Here is a 23,105-nt window from a genome sequence, read left to right as displayed (position 1 = left end):
TTTTATTTCTTTTTCCTCCTCAGTCCCCATCACGACCCCCCTGTATGGCATGTGCGCCACTATGGCAGCAGGCACCTTTTGTAGGCAGAGAATGAGCTCGTAGACACTGTAGCAATGGGTGGGCTTGTAGGCATAGAAGAGAGAGCAAACTTATTTAAAAGTGAAAAGGCACTGTAGCTTGCACAACATAATTGTGATCATAAAGCATGTTCATCGGGCCATAAAGAGGTTTCCTTTCTCTCCAAGCATGCTGAACCAGTAAATCCCCCAAAGTATGCTCCATGTGAACCTTTGAAGTTTGATCCACCATAAACATTTGTTTCCCCTCCATCCAACGATTAATTTCACAGTCCGCACTTGTTCAAGCATTACTTCCCCAGCTTCTCCTCTTCCATCCCTCTCTGCTGTCTATTCGTAGTTTAAAAACCCTTCTCAGTAGAAATGCCTCAAAGATACATTACTGTTCTGTACATCTTCCTGTGTTTACACTGTCATATGATTGGTGACTGTCCAAGCAGGGAAAAGAGGTATGTACTGTAGTACAGTGGAATGAGAAACTCCCATAATGCCCTGTGCATGTCCGGTAGATGATGCCACGTCTCCCTCTCCCTCAGCATCAGTTGATACAGCACTTTAGTCTGCGTGGCTGAACACTGGGTTTGCCCTCCGGCTCTCAGGGTCCTGAATGTGTCCCTTAACTTCTGTCAAAGGTTGGGGGCCGTCCCGCCTGCCGACCTTTGAGCGTTTTTCCGTCCCTCACCTGTCGGAAGCTTTTACAGTCCTTCCCCTTTAATCCCCACCCTGTCTGCGATAAGAGTACCTCTCCTTGAATGTGATGGAGAAGAGCTTTGTTTGCTGCCTGTTTCTCTAACACTAGAACTGTCTAGGTTTTTTAAATGTTGGGAGTGGGGAAGGTAAGTACACAGGTAAGTGACTGCCCACGTGGTGGTTAAGACTAACGGGAAAATAACTGAGGAGCTGTAAAATAAAGCATGCGGCGTAATTTAGAAAGACGAAGCTTCATTTTATGAACTTGGCAACATGATAGTCTGAATGATAAGCAAATATGCCGAGCCAAGACTGCCAGCAAAGCAACTATACTGTCCTTCTGCTGTCAGAGGGCGGGGAAGTCCTGACTGTGCTCGAAAACGTCCAGCTGAAAGACCTACTTAACTAATTGGAACAGACGCACTCCCAACGCTAGAGATGCTGTGTGCTGCAGTCTTTGTGGGTCTAGCAAAAAAAAGATGTGCATGAGTCACATTCGCATCTAGTGGGCTATGGGTTTGTCAGTGATGTGACTGGTGGACCCCCTCATCTCTGAGCTTGAGAGAAAAGCATGCAGGGAGCTCCACATTTGCATGAGAGAAGCACCTTTTCCTTAAACCTATAGATGCTGTCGTGAGCATAACACAGCAAGAACACGCAAGCTATCTGTGTGGTTCTTCTGCTGCGGATAAACTTGATCCACAATTAATCCTTTAAAGTCTTAATCAATGAGAGGGCAGTGGATTCTGTCTTAAAGCATACAATGGGAAACACACACTCCCTACACAAACAGTCCAGACAGGAGGAAGATTGAATGTTTTTAAAAGGAAGTTGCAACAGTTGAGCTTAGCTTAGCATAATGACTGGGAGAAAGGGGGGCCTGCTAGCTGGGCTCTTTCATAAAGAAAAGAAACACACAAAGTTTCATATTTAAAGTGCTAATCTCAAAGATCTCAGTTTCTATTTGGCGGCACCTATGGTGATAAACGGTCATTGCGGGAGCACACTTCCCAGGTATCCAGACAGTGTCGCATGTGTGGCGTCCACAGTTGGCTCCGGTTGTAACTCTTGGTTTTCCTCGCTGACGGTCGCTTTCCTCTTTAGACTGTTTGCCTTCATCTGAGCGTCGAGTTTGTTTCTTTTTCTTTGGACTTAACTTATTTTTGAAGTTGTATCTGTAGTCATCGATTTTTTCTTTGTTTGTTCAGCCATAGTAGATTACTGTTTACTCACAACACTTGCAGGGACCGGAAAAGCAGCCGCTTAGCTCCGCCTACCCTCTCTGGCAGACCAACCACTGCTGGGTGACACTCAGTCCATAATAATACTATAGGCAAAGGCTTTCATCAGTGGGCCATAGTCTCAGTCACCATTGTGTTACCTCATGCAGCGATAGATAGTGACTTAACAGAAATTTATTTGAATGAAAATCTTGGAAATTATTACTTTAAGATGTTATATTGTAACTTTTATGTTTTGTATGATTTTGTGTTTGACTATTTCTTGGCCAGCTGCATTGACTTATTCCAGAGCCAGGCTAGCTGTTTCCCATTTCCAGTCATTACGCTAAGCTAAGCTAACAGACTGCTGGTTCTAGCTACATATTTGACATAAAAACTTAAAAGAGGAATCAATCTTCTCATCTTAATTTACCCTCTGAACCTACATTAACAATCAGAGCACACACAAATCCAGAGTTTTTTCCTTACATCAGATTAGCTTAAGGATGTGTTTACTACTCCCTCCTTTTTTTCTTCCCTCCTTTGTGTCATTTCATCTCTTAACTTGCCCCCTTGTTCACCTGTTTGCTGTCCCTCCTGCTGTGTCTCCAGGCATTTGCATGGTGGACAGACCTCATGGTGGAGCACGCAGAAAACTTCCTGGCTCTCTACGCCATCGACATGGACGCCGCTCTGGAGATCCAGTCACCTGAGAGCTGGGACAGCTTCCCCCTCTTCCAGCTGCTCAACGACTTCCTCCGGACAGACTGTAAGCTCCTGCATATTTTTAGCAGCTGCTTCAGGTATTTTTATGCTCAAACAGAGACACTCATATCTTCCTCTTTTTCTCACAGATCATCTGTGTAATGGAAAGTTCCACAAACACCTTCAGGATCTGTATGCTCCTCTGGTGGTTAGATATGTGGATCTGATGGAGTCCTCCATCGCTCAGTCAATTCACAAGGGCTTTGATCGAGAGTCCTGGGAGCCTGTAAAGTAAGGAGCCTCCGTCTTTAGAGCTAGGCTGTAGGATGGTAGGAGATGCAAGGCTTTATTTACAGATGACAGACCAACTGCGTGGAGACTGAGCAATCTGGGAGAGCAGCTGTAACGTTCACCCCGGCTTCCTGTAGATTCACTTGTAAAGAGTGAGCCAAGAGTGGGCTGAATAACCTGTTTTTTTCTGTGAAAGAAATAGGTTATTTGTTCTGAAAATAGTCGTTGACTGATGTATTGTTTCCCCGACGCATTGGGGTCCAGGCAACAGCTAATATTTCTGTTGTTTTGTTGTGTAAACTAACCTTCATAATGTGTGCTTTGACATGTTGCCAGAAAGAAAAAAGGCCTCCAGTCTGTTATTTTGCAGTTATGATTTATTTGTTGTGGCTTTCACACTCTAGATTTATTATTTGAGGTTTGTTATAGTAATATGTTTATTTGTGTTCCTTCTCTTCAGTATTACGTTGCTTCTCTTTCTCACTGCATTCGATACAGTACATGTATGTGTGTGCATTCTGACCACTCGATTCTAAAAGTCTTACGTGTCCTTTACGATGACTGTCGGTCTTGTTTACGTGTCTTTACTGTCCGCAACCTAATTTTGAATTTTGCGTTACTTTTATGATGAATGTTACATGGCTTTCTGCAGCTCCCACGCCACTGTTATGGATTCTTTTTTTTCTTTTTGTCTGTCTTTTCTGCAGGAGTTTAACAAGTAATCTGCCCAATGTGAATCTACCAAATGTGAACCTCCAAATTCCCAAAGTACCAAATCTGCCAGTGCCAGTAGCAGGACTATCAGTTAACCTTCCACAAATGCCTAGCTTTTCTACCCCGTCATGGATGGCTGCTATATATGACTCTGAGTGTGTATTCAACTAGTTCACTCTAGAAATATTAAGCTAGCAGAGACCGCCTTGGTATGAAGATGCTCTCAACCAAAGATCATTCAAAAACTGAGCATGGAAAGCTCAGAACGTTGTCTCCTATGTGGGGATGAAATGCGACATGAACTAAATCTAACACTTAAAGATTTATATAAGTTAGTTTTCTCTGGTTTGGATCCTCCGTGTTTATGTCCATGTTCATGCCAAGAGCGCTCTGAGAGGTGTTAGAGTAGATGGGGTTCTGCTTTCTAAAATGAGAGGCTATTAGGCTCTCATTTGTCTCAACATGCATGCTGTTGAGCCGAGGTGTGGAGATACAGGCCAAAACAAAAATAAATATTGATATAATATATTTTTCAAAGCCGATTTGTGAAGAAACAATTGGTCCCTATTTGGAAACAATAACAAGTCAAGATCTCCGCTCTGTAAAAGATGTATCTCCCGGGAGTTGTTGCCCACACACATTTGCTTTAGTGTTTTTTAGCGTACTGTAGATCATTCATGGCCTTAGGTTCATCTCTGACCTTCACCGCCTGCTAGTAGTCTGATTGGGAGGGAAGATAACCGGGCTGGATTGGAGGTGATAGCACAGAGAACACTCTCTTTTATCACCTCCCCTCCGGACTCCACATCTTTCCTGCAGCACTTTCCCAATGAGCTCTACTCAGGATGCCCTAAAAGGTCTGCATGGATTGTTTTGGTAACACTTCCAGGGCCCCCACCAGCCTGGGGACATGGATGTTGAGAGAGGGCTTGTGATGAAGGGATTCAATTTGGAGATTTCTTTCTTATTTGTGTGGTGGACTCCCGCCACAAAAACCACTTCTACATGCCCTCCCTCACGTCTCCATTCCCCACACCTTTGTCTTGACACAGTGTGATTAGCTGCTGTATCTGCAGTGACACTTCCTGCATGTGGCCACTTCACATCCCAGTCAATAATCATACTCTACAGCATGGTTATTGATTTGTTACAGTAGACCCTTCCCGCTCCCTCTCAGCCATACACTGACTGTCCAGAAACACTTGAACAAACACATTTGCACGGATCAGTCAGTTTATGGTACACAGAGTCAAATCTGACTGTGTTTAGGTGTGGAGGAACAGCATCCTCCTCTACACCTGTCACAACATGCCCTTCCCCCTGCTCCTCTCACCTCCCCTCTCCAGCAGGGTGACCTTTGTCTTCTTACCAGTGTGTGTGTCTGTGTGTGTGGTTTATGGCAGTAACGGCTCCGGGTCATCGGAGGACCTCTTCTGGAAGCTGGACGCCCTTCAGACCTTCATCAGGGACCTTCACTGGCCCGAGGACGAGTTCGCCAAACACCTCGAGAGTCGCATCCAGCTCATGTCGAGCAACATGATTGAGAACTGCGTCAAGCGGTGTGTGTTTGTGTCTGTGTGAGGAAAAAACGCTGACAAAATATTAAAACTGAATGTTTTATATTCTATGAATATTTCACTTGCTTTGCAGCACCAGGATGGCATTTGAGTCCAAGCTGACAAAGAGCAGCAAGTCCACAGATTTCCGCATTTCTCCAACATTATGCACCATGTTCAACGTGATGGTTGATGCCAAGGACCAATCAGCTAAATTGTGCGCGATGGAGATGGGCCAAGAGGTAAAAGCTTCACCTGGGACAGAGGCTGCATGTTAGAGTTTTATATCAGCATAAATAAAATGGTCTGTTAACTTGATGTTATCTTTTTTGTTCAACAGAAACAGTTCCACACCCAGATTGACGAGCTGATCGAGGAGAGTGTGAAAGACATGATTCAGCTTCTGGTTGCAAAGGTGAGACAATCAAAACTAAGTCATCTGAAGTGACGTCCCATCAGCTTCGGCTGCACTTTTTGTTTAATATTCTGTATAAACGTTATGGCTCTTTGAAAGCAGCAGGAAAGCATTGTCATTTGTAAGCATGGAGCCATGCCAGAGGTGGGAGTAAGTCACACACGTGCAAGTCCCAAGTCGAGTCATTACTCAGCTCGAGTAAGCCACAAGTCAAGTCATATGAAATTCTGAATTCTGAATATTTTCCACATTTAAATCATTTAAAAGACAGCTGTTATGAAAAGTTGAGTTTATTTTCAACATATCTTTAAATTAAAATTAAACAAAACATTTAAGGTGCTTCTCATTTGTCATTGTTTTCCTTTTTAACCGTTTCTGTGCACAAAATGCACACGCTGTGACCATCATGCAGTATGACGTTAGCATTAATTACGCTGCAAAAGCAGAGTGATTGTAACAGAGCGGGGACACAATTAACGTTAATTGTGTACTAAAGGGCCGCTTGAAAGGACAGAGAAAGGGTTCAATGGCATGTCACGAGAGGAGTCGCGTTAACATTTCACCTGTAACCATTTAGTCATGAGCATGCGGCTCGGTTGCTACCAACATGCCCGCATAATGTATGGCCCCGAATTAGTTCCGAATCGCTTTCTCGTTCACGCTTGACCCGCTGATAAATTAGCTAAACAGACACGATTACGTGCCTTTCTTTGTGGGTTTTGTAGTGACGGATGAAGTTTGATGTGGTGGTCATCATGTCGATTATTTTCGAAGCGCATATCTTGCAAACAGCCATTCTTTTCTTATTATAGTCATCCATTACATACTCCTTAAATCCTTTTGCCGTAGCGACCTCCATGTTTGCTGCCTCCGGCGTTGCCTCTGCTGCGTCCTGTAGGTTGCCAGGTTTGCGCGCACTGCACTAAAAGTCACCCAATCATGTTTCAAGACATAACGTAAAAAATGCAAATATTTAATTGAAAAAAGGTCATAAAAAAGAGTCATCTGTGTAGGTCGAAGTCTAAGTCAAGCCTCAATTCATCAATGCCAAGTCAAGTCTAGTCTTTTATCAGTTAGTCGAGCAAGTCTCAAGTGCTCAAATTTGCCACTCGAGTCTGACCCGAGTCAAGTCATGTGACTCGTGTCCCCCACCTCTGAGCCACGCTGACTCCGGCTGTGCTGTTAACTTGGCTGTGGACTCAGTTTTGTTTAACTGCTGACGAGTCGTGTTCTTTCCCTCGTTTCTCAGTTTGTCGCCATACTGGAGGGTGTGTTGGCGAAGATTTCCAGATACGATGAAGGAACTCTCTTCTCCTCATTCCTCTCATTCACGGTGAGATGTAGCTTCTCTGTATTGCTGGTCCTTAATGCTTCCTCTGATTTGCACTGGATCAGACAGTTACCATCTTTATTTTATTTCATTCTAAGTTCTATTTTACTTTAAGAGTTCACATGTGGCTGTAACATTTGACAAAAGTTTATATTTAATAAAAGTTTCAAAGTAAGATAGTAGGTAGTTTACCTCATATAACATGTAAAAAGATTACCAGTGCTGATTATATTAGCAATCATTAACATGTTTTTGTTTAAACTCTGAGCCTGTGTTTGACAATCTTCTTCTGATTTCAGGTGAAAGCTGCCTCAAAATATGTGGATGTACCTGTAAGTGCCATAACACCTACCTCTCTGTGTATTAATGAGCTTGTGTGTGTTTTCTAAATACAGTTGAATGTAAATTCTGTAAAATGCTCCCTCTTAATCATCATCTTTCTGACTACAGTCAGAGTCGAGTGTTTGCTTCTTCCTCTCCTGAGCCCTGACCCTCTTCTGTCTTACAGAAACCTGGGATGGACGTGGCCGATGGCTATGTGACCTTTGTGCGCCACTCTCAGGACATGCTCCGTGATAAGGTCAATGAGGAGGTGTATATAGAAAGGTTATTTGATGTAAGTAAGATGCCGTCTCCTCCTCACAAGAAGGGAGGGGCCTTTCAAAATGTGGCAAAACAACAGGGCAGAGAGGGATAAGTCCCATTTTGAGACCAGGAAATGTATTTCAACCTGGCGGAAGAGGCTGTTCTGACCCTCTACCACTCTTGACTTCTCTCTTTCTTTCTGTCTCTCTTCTCTCTGAACTCAGCTGCTGCCCTCTGCATTCTGGTGTGCATTGCCACAGTGCTTTTGGGCCTTTGTGTATCAAAAAAAAGGAAACTTTTATTTACAAAGAGTCCATAAAAGCATTCTCAAAAACGGATTATCTGAAGCAGTGCTCTCTGGAAAGAACCAAACTATCCATAGTGATCACATACCAGCACACCGACTTATATTTTTGAGCTCACTCTGTCCTCTTTGCCTTCAGATACTTTCCACTTACAGCATGTCAGCCTCCTGAATACACGACACTCAGCCTGCTCGGCCTCAGTCCACAGTGGAGCACCCACGCAGTTTCTCTGCGAACTGAAAATGTTGGGTGAAGGACGCACTGCTGGATGGGCCAGGGTGACAGAATGATGTCAAACGTGGAGGCTGACATGTCAAATACCCTCCGTCAGTCGGAGCAGTGGTTCCCAACCTGCAGGTCAAGACCCCACAGAGCTAAAATACATGAACCAAACACATACAAGTGAAATACTCTCTGTATCCTGGTGCACCAGTGTGCATATAAAGGTGATACTAAGGGGCACTTTGCTTTTAAATGAGCGTGTTTGTGTAAATGGACCAACTGAACTTACACTGAAACAAAACGTTTTCTCTTTTAGCCAATTAGCCTGACACAGGTTCAGTCTGCGCTAAAATCCTTTCATCCGTCCTTACATTAATCGTTTCCTGACGATGTTCTGCACAGGTTATGTAGCTCCTCAGCTGAGGAGATGTCGATGGAAACGTCTGTAACGTAACGTTACGCATGTAAAGCCGCAGAAGGAAGCCGTGCAGTTACAGTAGCACATACTGCACATTCCTCTCATGCCTTATTTGCAGCAGCATGTTGGTTTTTACTGTTAAAGCTTTGTGTATATATACGCTTCTCGTTTTAACAGTCTGACTGAAACCTAAACGCACCTTTTTCTCATTCGTTAACGAGAGTTTTTATTATTAACGATCTACTTTGAGATCGTCGACGTCTCTTCTTCGTCATGGAAAAAAGGTCGGACACTCTTCCTCATAACGTTAACGACTTTAACTCTGCTGCAACGTATCTAATGCATATGTAATTAAGGTGAGGATGGCTGTATTAGATATAAATGTCAAATGGTCGCACATAATAGCAACATACACATTAACCTTTTCCAAGACGATAATTAACATCTCCAGTTAAAAGAATCCACCTACATCTCTAACAGGAAGGTGTGAAGTTCTGTCTTTGGAGCTGAAACAATCAGTCACCTGATATATAATTAAATGGCAATTATTACGATTAAGACTTTAGTGAGAATTTTCTGTTTTCTTTTCAATTCTGTAAAATTGAATGGACCAATTAATCAATTAATTAAATAATTGGCAGATTGAAGGATAGCAGCCCTTTCTACCCTACCTCCACGTTTTGTAACAAACCTGTTTGGTGCAACCTTTTCTAAAGCTGAAGCGTGACTCTATAAGCTACATCTGCAGGACACTCGCATGAACACAGCTTTCGTTGAGCTGCTCAAAGTCTCAAGCTTTCGTTAAGTCGGTTGTAAAAGCAGTTATGAGTCGGCATGACGTCAAAGGTCAAAAAGCCAAAGAGGTTGGGAACCAGTGTGTAAGAGGGTAAAGAGAGAGCACTGTCTTACCAAAACATAATCCTAAACAGGATACATTGACAGTAATGTGTCCTCCATGTGTGATTTGAACAACACATAATGCCGTGATGTGTGTGCTTCATGTCATTCAGAAAGTATTTGTACAGACCTGTGTCTCTACAGGTGTGTGATGGCTTTGTGTGTGTGTGTGACAGATATTGGTTGTGTGATGCAGTTGCGTGAGGTTTTTCTGTCTGAGAGACTCAGAAGTCTCTCCCTTTGGTTTGATATTTTTGTGTTGGCTGAAGGAGCGGGAGTCTTGTGCCAAATAAATATGATTACTTTCTTTCTTTTTTTTTCAAGTGAGGCTGTTGTGAAGTGGGTCTGCTTTTGTCTTTGGATCCACACCGGCTCCCCTGTCTCCTTCTGTGTTGTCAGTTTTTATAGTCTGGATTTTTTTCCCCCCTCTGTGTCCTCTGTGTGGCCCCAAAGTCACCGAAATCCTTCTCAGCACTGTCATGTTATATTCTTCTGAAGGTTTCTCAAGCTGTGAATGTTTCACTTTTAGCATTTTTAAACTGCATTTCAGTTCAAGGATGTCAATGTTTTTCTCTTTCATTTGAATGCATTTCCATCCATCCATTTGCATGCATGTGGAAATCGTTCCTAGATGTGTTGCATAGGCTCTACTTTATCTCTCTTTCTTTCACTGAATTTATTTCAATCCTTTTTATCTCCTCTTTTTCTGATTAACACCATTCCTGCTGCCTCCTCTCTTCAAAAAGTGGCACTTATCTCTAGTGTTGCGTTGCGTTGTTTTCTCACATTATGTTGGTTGGCATGATTTTTAAGAGTCAAATAATCTTCCTGTGTACATCTTCTAGCATGACCCTTCTCCTCAGAGTTCTGCCTCATTTGCACATACAGCAGTCTTCCTTAGCACGTACTCTGCCACCCACCCACCTGCGAGGTCTGCATGCACTGCACGCTCAACTCGACTGTGAAGTGGACAGGCATCTGCATATCCGGCCTCAAGTTCAAACCTTTCAACCATTCACCAAATCTCGATCCAAACAATCCAACAACAAAGCAAACAAATCAAATCCTCACGCTTGCAAATCCGACCCTAAGAAAGCTTCTCTGCGTTCCTGCCTACTCACATGTTTAAAGTTGACTTCTTTTTCTTGAGATTGAAGGTATAACGACCGTTTCTCTTAGACTTGGGTGCTGTTCTCTTGTAACTTTAAACAGGCCAAAGCACAACAGAGAAAAGGTACAAGAAAATAGCACCGCTGCTCCCTGCCTGCTAACCATTGACTCACTCTCATTCTATTTTTCTTTTGCTAATGAACTCGTGTGGAAACTATAATTTCAATTCCCCATACAGTAGTTGTCTCCGATCTTCAGTGTAGGGTGTTTGAATGCAGCTCTGCGTTTATACTTGAATAAATTATAAATAAAGGCAAAGTAATTGCCTTTTATAATTGATGGGCCACGCAGCGTTTTATACTAATATTGAGTTGGAGAACATTTTTAAGTATTTCAAAGGGTAATTACAGTTTAAGACAGATAAATCCATCAATGCTTTATTTCTTCCCTTTGTTATTATTATTCTTCAAGTAGCAGAAGTATCTCCTCTTAAATGGCTCTTTTCAGCTCCTCAGAGTGTTATCATGCAGTTTGTGTGGATGTCAGACTCGTAGTGTGTCTGTGAGTTTCTGTGCGTGTGTTAGTGTGTGTTGGGAATATTTACATAAAACACTGAGGCACAAATTCAGGAAAGTTCCAACTTATTTTAGTAGAAATAATCTAATTAGTTTATAATTTACATCTTATTAAAGTTGGATTTTTTTAGGAATAATATATAATTAAGTTTGAGTTACTAATGGGAGGTTTGCAGAGACAAGCCTCTTTGTTAAATAGATTTAAAGGCTCTGAAAACCTGTTACTGTCTATAAGCCTGTTACAATGAGACCAAACATTAAAGAGGGGGTATTATGTTGTTTCACATCTTAAGACATATATATCATTTTACAATGTTGGATGTCCATACTGAGCGTGGGTGAAGTTTCAAACCTGTAGGTAAAACTATGTTGGAGTAATCCCCAGGCTTCTCAGCTCCTCCTGCAGGCTGCTGTGAACGCCAGGTTTCAGACCTAAATTGCGTCTCCATCTGCTCTCATTGTACGAAATTGATGCCAACATGGCCCCTGTGGCGGGCGCTGCCATCTTGCGATAGTGATGTAATTTGGAGCCAGAGTTGCGCAGTAGAGATTGGCGGGTGGAGCTGCCGTAGCCACTTTTGCTAATCAAAACACACACTTTAATTACTGAAAAAAAGGATCTTGCACGTCGGTGTATTTAACAGCTTCTTGTGTCGGTCTGAAGCAGACGTTCACAGATATGTAACTTCAATGACTGTAGTGATTGTTTTAGTTACGTCTCCTCGCTGATCCTCCTGTACTCTGCTAATCCAGAACAGATCGGCTGCAGGATCTGTATTTGTCAACAGAGCTGTCAGTCATCATTTTTACAGCATCAAATAACAGAAAAATTAACACTTGGACGTTAATCAGCTTGATAAGAACCAACTATAATGACAGAAACCATGTTTGAGAAAAATGTATTTGCCAGGAATTTCATAGTTTGACTCATGTCCCATCTGAGACTATGGAGGAGGCGGGCTTTATGACCTATACTGCAGCCAGTCAGCAGGGGGCGCTCGACATGTTTTGGCTTCACTTTTAGGGAGCTGCCATGTCGTCCATCTTTTGATACAGTTTTGATACAGCTTTTGTGACATCACAAAGTGCAGCCTCAGCAGGCTTCGGAGAGCTGGCAGTAGAAAGTAGGCTTGTAGGGGCGGGGTTTCTTAAAGGGACAGAGCCGACTGAGTCGTTTCAGGCAGATGCAGCAGAGAGTTTTTTTTAACTGTAAAATATGCTAAGCTACTCCACAGGTATCACAGAGTAAGATATGAAGCATCAGCTTGTTCGCCTTCCTGACGAAAAAGCTTGTTTTTTTGCTCAATATGAATCTTGAACCTGAGACAGTGAGCTTAGCATAAAGACTGGAAACAAGGGGAAGCAGCCAGTGTGGCTCTGCAGTGGCAACTAAATCTGCCCAGCAGATCTCTAATTAACATGTTATGTCTTATTTCTTTAATTTGTTCACACATCCAAGCTCAATATAATTAGTGGCCAGGTTATTTGCTTGGCACATTAACACGATGGAGTTTCCTCCTTGGTGTTTTTACAAATTAAACCAATGAGTTGTGCGTTAATGTGAGTATTAGAGCTGCTGGTAGGTGGTTTTTGTTATATATTTGGTCATAGCCAGGTTAGATATTTCCTCCTTTTTCCAGGCTTTATGCTAAGCTGGATGCTAGTGGTCGCTGTATATTGGTATAAGAGTAACATGATCTCTTCTTCTAAACCTCGGTAAGAAAGTGAAACTTCGAAAAGTCTCTGACACTTTGGCTCTGACACATCCCAGAGCCCTTTAGGATTGGTGCAGATTCAAATCAAGATTGTTCATTTTACCAGTTCAGTATCAGTCAAATCTGAACCAAACCACACACACACACACACGCAGGACTGTGCCATTAATAAATATTTTCTTTCCCAAACATAAGTTAATTAAATGTAATGTTTTAGCAAGAGGCTTTAGAGGCTTTAAAAGCACCAGATATAGACAGGGGGCAAACACAGTAGTAACATACTTCTTCTCAAATCTAAAATGCATGATAACAAGAAGCCATTTAAACATTTTTTAGCTGGTAAGCTTTATTTATTTTTACTTTATTCTTGCATTAATGCAGCCTTGCATTAATCAGTGAAGGCGGGAATGTGTCTGGTGAGGTGAGACACAGTCTCCACATTAATCCTCACTCTTTGGTGTGTGTGACTGCGCACACGGGCGACATGAAACGTTGCCTCACATGTCTTAAAGCTGTAAGAACATTTTATTGGAGTGATGCTTAAAAACACACACACACACAGGGGTGCTTGACAATTAACGTGACTGTCATATACTGTATGTGTTTAGCTGTAGGTCTTTTATGTGTGTCTTAAAGGTTAGTGTTATGATGTCTTGAGAATGTGTGTGAGTGTGTGTTTTGCTGGAGAGTGTTGTGTTTATGTGTTTCAGCAATGGTACACTGCCACCATGAACCTGCTGGGGACCTGGCTCACTGAACGCATGGATCAGCAGCTGCACGTCTACCAGCTCAAAATCCTCATCAGGATTACAAAGGTAGGAGAGCAAAACACACCTGCCAGGTCGATTAAAACGTGTAAGGGAGCATATTCACACAGCAGGCATTTTCCTCTGAAGTCATGGTGTGAAATGCAAATGCTGTTATAAAGTTATGTTCCAAGTTTAAGCCGTAAAAGTTTTTGAAGAATCATTTCACCGCTTCTCGATTGATCTTCAACTGAAAAGACAATGAACAGTGAAAATCAGGAGGAACACAGGGCATGTTGCAACACATATTTGACTACCTGTTAGCTATGGAACAGCTAACGTTAGCATTCAGCCAATTACTAGCTAGCATTACCACATTTTAGGACGTGGCTGAAAGCTAATAATACAATTGTGTAGTGTTACTTTAAACAAAAGGAAAGGTTTGAATACCTAGCTCACATCATGCTAGCTAGGAATTAGTTGAATGTTAGCTGTTGTTTAACAGTAGCTAATGGGTGATCAAATATGTTTTGCTTTGAAATACAGTGAGATATCCCTGCTTTTTTATTTGCATTTTTAGTTGCTCATCATTTGGGAAGCTGTGAAATAATAATGATTACTCGATAACCTACTTTTATGCGACTGGATTACAGAGGTATAACATCATCACAGCGCTTGAAAAATCTATAAACATGAGTGTGGTGTGCGCCTTTAAAATATTCACCTGACAAAGACCTTAGTGGTATCAAAACATTTTGACATTTAAAATAGATTTTTGTGACTTGTGTGCGGGTTTGCCTTTTTTTGTTTATGAGGTTGATTATAAAACACCCACTTTGCTGATATCCTCCTGCAGAAAAAGTACCGGGACTTCCGCCTGCAGGGCGTCCTCGACTCCACCCTCAACAGTAAGATGTACGACACAGTGCGCAACAGGCTGACCTTGGAGGAGGCCACCGCTTCAGTGAGGGAAGGAGGCATGCAGGGCATCTCCATGAAGGACAGCGACGAGGAGGACGAAGAGGACGATTAGAGCCCCGTACACTGAACCACCCTCACCCTGACCCCTTTCACACTTTTGACTTTAGCCTGGTTACCGATGCATGTACCAACTCAGATAGCCACTCTAGGACCTCTTTGTCAGCTCGAAATGCCTATGAAGGAACTATTAACTATAAAAATAGTACTATACTGAGGAAAATCTAAATAAAAATGTTAAAAAATAACCATGATTGGCAGTTTAGCTGTGTCATGATAAAGATAGCACCTATCTTTGATTCATTCATTTCTAAATTCATTTCTATGTGTTACTAAGCAATATGGAGAAACATTTGTTTGACAATGTTGAGTGAGATTAAATAGGTGTCCCTGTCCAATGCAAACCTATATGGCGCTTCTTTGTCGTATTCTACATTCATTAATGGTACATTGTCGTGATGATGAGTGTGTGGACCCTTTTCTTTGTCTTGTCTGTTTTTAAGTGAATGCCAACTGCTTCGAACTGAAAAGAAACCTCTGTATTTGTTTACGGCTGTTACAGATACACTGTTGTCTACTCACTGTTCTTAACATCGACAGGAAGTCTAGACCTGCATTTCTATCATGTGTCAATGCTATGTGATCTTATCTCAATTACTAATTAGGAATCTTGAACTTCAACGAGTGGGTATTCTAGAGATGCAATATTCTCATAGCTCCATTTTGATAACTTGGGAGATTCTATTTTTATTTCAACATTAAAAGGCCTTGAAACAGGTTCTATTTTAATTGAGTTGCACTTTTACAGAGAAAAGAGCAAAAATAATTTTTTTTATTGAAAAAAAAGTTGGTCTGTCTTTGTTCTGTAATTGTGTAGAATGAGATGTCTGGCATTTGTTTGGGTCTCACTGTTGTTTTGTATATATTCTATAAATATATATATAAATATAAAATGCTGTACATTGCATTCTGAGCCATTGCTGCATGCCTGTGGGTTCCCACCCTCCCCAAACGCTTTCTGTTTTCTGTGTGAATTAGCTGGTGGATTCATTCTTGCTTTTGCCTTATGAACGCCAACAGTTGTAATATGCAAGAGCTGTGGCCTCTAAATAAAAATTACTGTACATGTGCATCCTCTGTCATGTTTTATTATGAGACACTTTTATAACCAAAATGAAATTAGGACTAAATTAAGTGGTTGGCAGTGATGAAAAGTAGCCTACATTTACCCAAATATTAAGTAATTTTTCGGAATCAAAACTCGTATTTAGAAACGGTGATGTTTCACATAATTTAAAATTCATTATTACTTACATATAAGTATTCAATGTAATGACAAATTAACGGCCATAAATCTGCTTAGGAACGGGAAAATGACGTCCCCTTGTAACGCCAGAACGTGCCTGAGAATATTCACTTTTAAGTTTACTAAGGTTTCAAACTTATCCAGTGACATATAACAAAATTAACGGGTACACTGCAAACAGAAAATACTAAAACGTAATTCGGCATACTTTTAATTATGCTAATTTCGCAATATGTAAACAAATATACGCTAAAAACAAAACACAACAGTGGTTTCAGATTTTTGCTCACAACCAACTTACTGTCCCCATGGCAACAACGGGGGGTTAGCCCACATGTATTCGAGTATTTCCTTTCCTGGTATTTTTTCCCTTTCCACCAGTAATATTCTGAGGGAAATATTGTATTTTTTAATGCCTCAAGCTCCTAGTAACTCTAGAGATTAACATTTTCAAGTTCACAATTTGTGTGTTCAATATATAAAAACGTATACGGTGGGTTACATATTATATTTGAAAGCTTCACGAATAACATGATACTTAAGCTAACATGCTAAATCAGTGATAATATCGGACTATGAGCCATTCTGCTCAATATGTACTTTTACAATTGATACTATAGTCATTTCATTGCCTTTACTTCCAAGTTAAAATTTGAATGCAGGACTTTTACATGTATTTGAGTTTGTTCACTGTGTTGTTGCTTGAGTGAAGGTTTGACTTGTACAATGGCTAATTGTTGGGAGACAGACTGACAGCAGGGGGCGAGAGGCTGAGCAGGTTGCATATTTGCTTTTCATGCTGTCAGTTGAAGTCAAAACTCCTCCATCAGTAGTTTCATGTAATACACGGATGCTGTGCACCCAAACCCAAACTTTATTTAATATATAGCAATACAATTACCTATTAAATAACACTATTACACTAGAGATATTAGTATATGACAGCATCATAGAAATATATGGCTATGATACTATCATATAAACATGTGATATGATGGACAAAACCATTTATTCGTTTATTTAAGTTACAAAATAGACTTAACTACCAACCTGGCTGAAATGCACCGAGGCTTACATACCGGATCCCTGGACCGCTGACCAAAATTCAGGAAAATCTGGTTTAAATATCAGTATGAGCCTCAGAGGTGCAGGTAAGACTAGGGGGGGATTTTGTGGATATCTTGATAATACATTTCCCACAAAAGTACAATCTGTTACAGGGGCACTATACAAACCAAATCTTTGTATAAAAAATATACACTTCTGTGATCACAAAGATTACATTAAGTCAAAAGACATTTGATTTTGAAGTAAATGTGTTCAGCCACAGCACTCGTGTTTTCACTGAGCGTAGAAATATCAAACCAAGTGGAATATCATTCATTCATAATTCATTCAAAAGAAGAAAAAAACAGTTACTGCAAAGAAAAGTTTAGTTGCAGAGCTAAGTGATCACAAATCTGGACTTTTCTCCAAATGTTGGAGAGTTTTCACTGAATTCAGCAAACTCCCCTCGGTCAGAGAAGCGCGCATTCACAGAGATAAATCATCAAGAGAGAAGCTATGTTCAGGGTTGAAAAGGGCTTATCATTGATAGCCACAAAATAGTGCAGACAGAATATCGGCCCAAATAAAACGCAATTTACAGTCTGCACTTTAAGTCTTATCATCTATGGTGAGGAAACCCTCAGGTACTCTGATTATCTACCTTTAAGTGAGTTCCTGAGGTTCGCTCAGAAACATGCCGTCACTGGTAATCTGTACGGTAAGATTTGACTATTTTGCATTGAAATTTCTAGGTGATTAAATAAATCTCAGGACAAAACCACTTACATGTTACAAACTGGAACCACATCTTTGGTTACAAATAAAGCATCAACGCCCCAAAACGAAACTACAGTGCCTACAGGAAGTATTCACCTCCTTTGGATTTCATGTTTTATACATTTACAACGTTGAATCACAGTGGATGAAATAACGATTTTTTTGTCTACAAAATAAAACTCTTATGTCAAAAGGAAAACAAAAGTATTTCAATATAAAGTACATAGAAATAGGAAAACAAACTACTACGTGCACACGTTATCAGTCCTTTAATAATAGATCTGAATCATAACTATTGGAAGTGGCACAATAAGCTGTGCAATTTTCTGTAATTGAGGTTAGATATTTCTGGATCCATCAGCTTTATAGTCAGTTTCCTGGCAAAATCTGCCTCATGAGAAAAATCTGTGACACATATACTAAAAAGCACTGATCAGAGGGAGGATAAGAGAACGTTTCCAAGGCACTGGATATCCCTAGCACAGTTATAAAAATGGGAAGAGAACAGAACAGCTCTAAAAATCTGCCTGGAGCAGCTCATGCTCAAACACTGAGTCTGCTGAGAGGAAGGACACAAGTGAGACCAAAGCCAGCCAAGGGAGCCCTGAAGGAAACGTTTAACCAGCCACAGCTTTATGGAAAAGCGGGCAGAGAACAAGCCTCTGGTAAAATAAATAAATAAATTTAAAAAAGTCATGCCAGTAGACTCTGTGACAGAGCTGAAGTTTAACGGTCAAATAATCCTAAAATGCGTCTATGGAGGATGCTTGCTCTGGTGCCTGCCTGTGAATTTAGAGAGGAACATAAAGAAATCCTGGAAGTGAGAAAAGCAGCAGATCAAAGATTAAAGACGCAGCCCAAGCTTCTCAGGACCGTCAGAAACACGAGCCGAGACCTCAATTACATCCAGAGTTAGTGGAAGGACTTTATCATTAACCTAATGTTTATAAGGGGGTGAATAATTGTGCAATCAAAATTGGAGTCTATTTGAAATTAATTTCCATTTAACATTAAAACTGTTTCTTTTATTGACGTGTCAAAAAGAAATACATCCACTGTGATTTGACGATGTAAATAAATAGAACAGAAGTTTGGGGTGGATACTTCTTGTAGACATTGTCGTGTGTCAGTACAGAGAGACCCATTACATGTGTTAACAGTTGAGCTTTGACAGTTGAGGTTAGAAACGCTTGTAAAAAAAAAAAAAAGAAGATGAAAAAAATGGAGCTTTATAGATTAATTATGACAAAATAAACAGAGAGAAAAAGAAAAGTCTTCATCATGGCCAGTGGACAAATCAGCAAATACTAAAGAACAGAACATTGGCTGGCTATAAGGATATAATATATATATGTATATATTACAAAACAATAGAACAATAGAAATCCCTGTAAAAAGCAATAAACGTTCACATTAGATGTTGTAACACATTAAACAAAATAAGCGTAAGTACATTATACGAGACAGCAGTGAGATATTTGGACATTATATGAATATTAGGCAGGTAATCGTCTCTTAACGTGATAAAGAGCTTCACCCTTCAGTGGGCGGAGCCTCAAACAGTTTGATCGAGGTGACAAAGTGACTTAATGCATGCTGGGCTACGTCGTGGTGTGATGTTTCCTTTTTGACACATTATCAGAAGTGGATCGCCTCGACTCCTCCTGGTCTTCATGCTTCAGGGTTCGTCTCGACGCGGCCCCACAGATCCCAGTCGTGTTGTGGAGCCAGGATTTTTTTCACTCACTGGATTTAGGCAGTAACACTGATAGAGTAGTGCAAACTGGACAGAGCTGCTTTTTTCCGCACGTCAACTTAAAACAGGTGCAAACGCTCAGCAGGATAACGATTAAGACAAGAAATAAAGGACAAAAACATAAATATCAAAAAACTTTTATCAGTATAAAAAGTAATAAGGTTATTCATTTAATCAATAGTCTGGCAAAAAAGGCCTCAGAAAAGTTCTCGAGTTTTTACAAATTAAGTGCCTGTGAGAAATGTCCTCAGACGAGCGACTCCATGCTCTCCGCAGGGTCCGACTCGTCCGCGATCACCACCACCCCGTTAGTGTCCATGTGCATGGGGCTCAGGCCGCACTCGCTGTTACTGACCAGGCTGAGCATGGCTTTGTAAAGGTACTGGTACTGCTCCTGAGTGCACAAACACAAACACACAACACGTTAATGTTACAAATGACATCCTTTTAATGTGCTACACACCTCTGATCAGAGGATCATACAGTACAAATACAGTTGTGAAAGTGGTGCAAATTGTTGGTGCTGCATTTGTGTGTTCCAAATTAACGTACATTTATGTTACATAAGGTTTATCTTCAGCTAGGGAAGTTGCTACTCTGAAGTAGGAGGGAAAAAAGTCCCTCTGAGTGATAAGAACTACGATCAGTCCCCGTTTTTGCACTGCGAGCTAAGAAAGAAGGCTTTGCTCCATTAGACCAGCAAAATAGCAGCACTAAATATCAGACAAACAGAGTGCCAGGTGAACACAGCGGAGCGTTCGGCAGCTACAGCTTCAGATATTCAAACCAGTAGTTGGTGAAAACAGACATCAGAGCTGAATTTTGGACTTAGTTTCAACAGGTGGAGAAAAACATGCCTCCAGATGAATGCTAAAGTTGCTCTGTGTGTGCTGGATGAGGAGTCTGCCTGTTTGTTAACACGTCGGTCTCGGCAGTGTAAGCTTGGTGGTTGCCGTGTGTCTGAGTTTGTTTTGATGTTTTTCTGCCCCAGAGTGACTGAGAAGGATCAATGCAGCCTTAAACGTTGCTTTGAGAATGATTAAATACAAGTTGTTGTCCACAGCAGAACAAGCTGTAAACACGACACTGATGTTTTATTCCCTATTTAGAGGCCTTTTTACTCATCCACAGCATACAGAATGAAAAAAGAAAACATTCGTTTGGAGTTGTTTTCGTGTCCATCTGACAAATTAAAATCCACTTTTTGCTCTGTTTTGGTCTCCACCAACTCCTTAGGGATAAATCTGGCTTTTTAGCTGCTTAATGCTCAACTAGTTCCACCAGCTTGTCCCTAACTGTGCTGCCTGCCTGTCAGGTAATGCAGAGGCCATTGCTTAAAGATGCTAAAATTCTCCACAGAGCAGATGGGAGCTTCAAAGTTGGTAGAAAGTGGCCTCTACTGGTCCTGAATCCCTCCTGTTGTTAATGTGACGTAAAGTGAACTCACTATATCAGTGAAGACTCCCGGCCTCATGAGATTGATCATCTTTGCCACCTGGTAGATGTCGACGACGCCCTCGTTCTCCAGCTGCTGGGACAGCGTGGTGAGCGCGCAGAGCATGCCTGCAGACACGGCTCCATACCTGTGAGGAAATGATCACAATCAGGTATGTGGGGCAACGGTCCCTTTATATGCACTTCCTGTTTGAGAAATGACAATTTTTAGGGCTTTTTTCTTTTTAGTGTTAAGATCCTGTCATCACTTTCACTAATTGTAAGTAAACAACACAACAAATAAACTCCAGGAAATTAAAGAAAGAAAGATCACGCAACAGTTAAAATCCCAGTTAGCTTCTGTTGTAAATAAATCTTGTTAATAAGTTTGTGACAACTTTAGTAAAGTAAGTAAATGATAGATGAAGTGCAATTCAGAGCCTGGGACTTCAGTATCAGAGTATTCAGTCAGCTGATGTTTACACTAACAGCAGCTGAGGTGCTGACGGCACAGAGGTCTGCGGGAAAGACATCAGCTGAGAGTTGCCTGGTTACTGAGAGACTTCAGAGTGCTGCTTTATTTATCTGAGGAACTGCCTGTTGTTTCTCAGTGCTGGAAAACACTCGAGGACTTTCAAACCCCCGAGTCACAGAGTACATTTAGTGGCTTACTTTTTATTCAACTTGTGCAAAAACTATAGTTTAAAAACTATAGTTTAAAAAGAACAAATAAAAGGTAATAAAAACATCTCCTGGACAGAGTCCTGGACAAGTTCCTGACTCAATCTCAGGAGTGTACTCCTGTGACATTGAGATATCGGTAAGATCTTACTATGATGTTTGTTTGCATCAACAGAGATGTAAACAAGCTTACTCGTCGTGCACGATGGTGGGGCCATCTCGGGTCATGGCCTCCTCCTTGATGACACTGATGAGCTCGAAGGTGCTGCTAAGCGGAGCGTCGGGGTTCGGCCATTTAGGGCACTGAAAATGTCGCACCTCTAGAACGTAGTCGTCCTGTCACACACAGGAGAGAAAACACACACAGGACATGATTAATGCAACGCTTATTTAGGATAGAGCTAAGATGTTACGAAGCGGGCGTCCCGGCTACCTGCGTGGCCTCCAGGATGAAGTCGTGGATGATGATCTGCTCCTCGTTGGAGAGGCACAGTCTGTCCTTACTGATGAGTGTGACAGTGAAGGCGATGCAGTTCATGGCCTCTTCCCGACTCGGCCAGTAAACAAATTCATCCTCAGCCTGCAGAGAGACGACAGCAGGTCACACAAGGTACCATTTTTATATCAAACTCCCTCACTTATCTCTGTGTTATAGATTTAGCTGTCATAATACTACAGAAAAATAGTCCTCAATATCATTACCATGTGCCAGGGTTACTCACCAGCCCCAGGTTGTCAGGCAACATGACGATAATCTGCGCGTTATGGTCCCAGATCATCCTCCAGAAGTCCGTGGTGGTGTGGGGCAAAGGATGCTGGGTAATGATGAACTCATTACTCCTGAAGTAACCCTGAGGTGACAGGAGGGGAGCTGTTAGCCTCTCTAAAGCTTCAACCCCTCACACTGATGAGTGATAGTGAAAGCTGACAGACTGCTGATCAGTTTCCAACAAACTGTCATAATGAACTGTCGGGCCTGTCAATAAAGATCTTTGAAAAAAAACACAGCAAAGAGAGGGAAGCCAGCTATCACAGCGTACCATTATGTAGGATGCATTAATGTAATCTGTTCCCTTCATCCCAGGCAGAGTGGTGAGGCCGACCCGCGCTCGCTCCGCTGTGGAGAGGCACAGAGAGAGAAGAGCACACTTTAAATCGCCGACACAGGTTACATCACGCAGGCTGATAATGCAAACATTCATTACTAGGACTAGCTGTTGCTATAGCAACAAGTGCCTACGGGATGCGGGGAACGCATTGAAAGATTAACTTATAGGATTATGGAAATAAATTCTAATTCTGGCGGATGAGTTGTGTTTAATAATTTAACGACTGAAAATGTAAAATACTACGTTTTGCTGAGACTCTTATGTTCTTATTTTAAAAAAAGGAAAAGTATCAGCCACAGATTTTATTTGTAAATTGTGTCAACGTGTTTTTAAATTCAAATATACCGTTACTGCACAACTCTTTACATTACTTCTGTTGTTAAACTCATTCTTACCAGACTTTTTTTATGCCCCTGAATGCATCTTTACACCCTACATTCCAAAA

General features: G+C 41.3%; 2 protein-coding genes across 8 annotated transcripts in view; one reads left to right on the top strand and one right to left on the bottom strand.

Moving 5' to 3' along the window:
* cadpsb (Ca2+-dependent activator protein for secretion b) overlaps positions 1–15,682 on the top strand; it is a 70,226-nt gene extending 54,544 nt beyond the window's left edge. For 5 of the 7 annotated variants that reach the window (XM_069677464.1, XM_069677463.1, XM_069677461.1 and 2 more), the window contains 11 exons: positions 2,601–2,757; positions 2,843–2,984; positions 3,692–3,853; positions 5,102–5,257; positions 5,349–5,496; positions 5,595–5,669; positions 6,919–7,002; positions 7,299–7,331; positions 7,508–7,615; positions 13,537–13,641; positions 14,429–15,682. In XM_069677464.1, coding sequence (XP_069533565.1) covers positions 2,601–2,757; positions 2,843–2,984; positions 3,692–3,853; positions 5,102–5,257; positions 5,349–5,496; positions 5,595–5,669; positions 6,919–7,002; positions 7,299–7,331; positions 7,508–7,615; positions 13,537–13,641; positions 14,429–14,605 — 1,347 coding nt within the window. In that variant the 3' untranslated portion in view covers positions 14,606–15,682. The remainder of the gene's footprint in view (positions 1–2,600; positions 2,758–2,842; positions 2,985–3,691; positions 3,854–5,101; positions 5,258–5,348; positions 5,497–5,594; positions 5,670–6,918; positions 7,003–7,298; positions 7,332–7,507; positions 7,616–13,536; positions 13,642–14,428) is intronic. The other 2 variants (XM_069677466.1, XM_069677465.1) reach the window with 1 other exon arrangement.
* Positions 15,683–17,934: 2,252 nt separating this feature from the next.
* Positions 17,935–23,105, bottom strand: part of ca16b (carbonic anhydrase XVI b) — a 111,507-nt gene continuing 106,336 nt past the window's right edge. Inside the window, exons 24-29 of the mRNA XM_069678200.1 lie at positions 22,592–22,668; positions 22,274–22,402; positions 21,985–22,131; positions 21,745–21,887; positions 20,884–21,019; positions 17,935–19,830 (exon numbers count right to left, since the gene is read on the bottom strand). Of these exons, the coding sequence (XP_069534301.1) occupies positions 19,684–19,830; positions 20,884–21,019; positions 21,745–21,887; positions 21,985–22,131; positions 22,274–22,402; positions 22,592–22,668 (779 nt within the window). The 3' untranslated portion in view covers positions 17,935–19,683. The remainder of the gene's footprint in view (positions 19,831–20,883; positions 21,020–21,744; positions 21,888–21,984; positions 22,132–22,273; positions 22,403–22,591; positions 22,669–23,105) is intronic.

This window comes from Semicossyphus pulcher, unplaced genomic scaffold (assembly GCF_022749685.1).
Source record: "Semicossyphus pulcher isolate SPU_LCO1_2020_fin unplaced genomic scaffold, fSemPul1.0.p SCAF_3, whole genome shotgun sequence".
Taxonomy (NCBI): Eukaryota; Metazoa; Chordata; class Actinopteri; order Labriformes; family Labridae; genus Semicossyphus; species Semicossyphus pulcher.
Note: the sequence above shows the minus strand (reverse complement) of the source record. Positions and strands in the feature narration are given on the sequence as shown.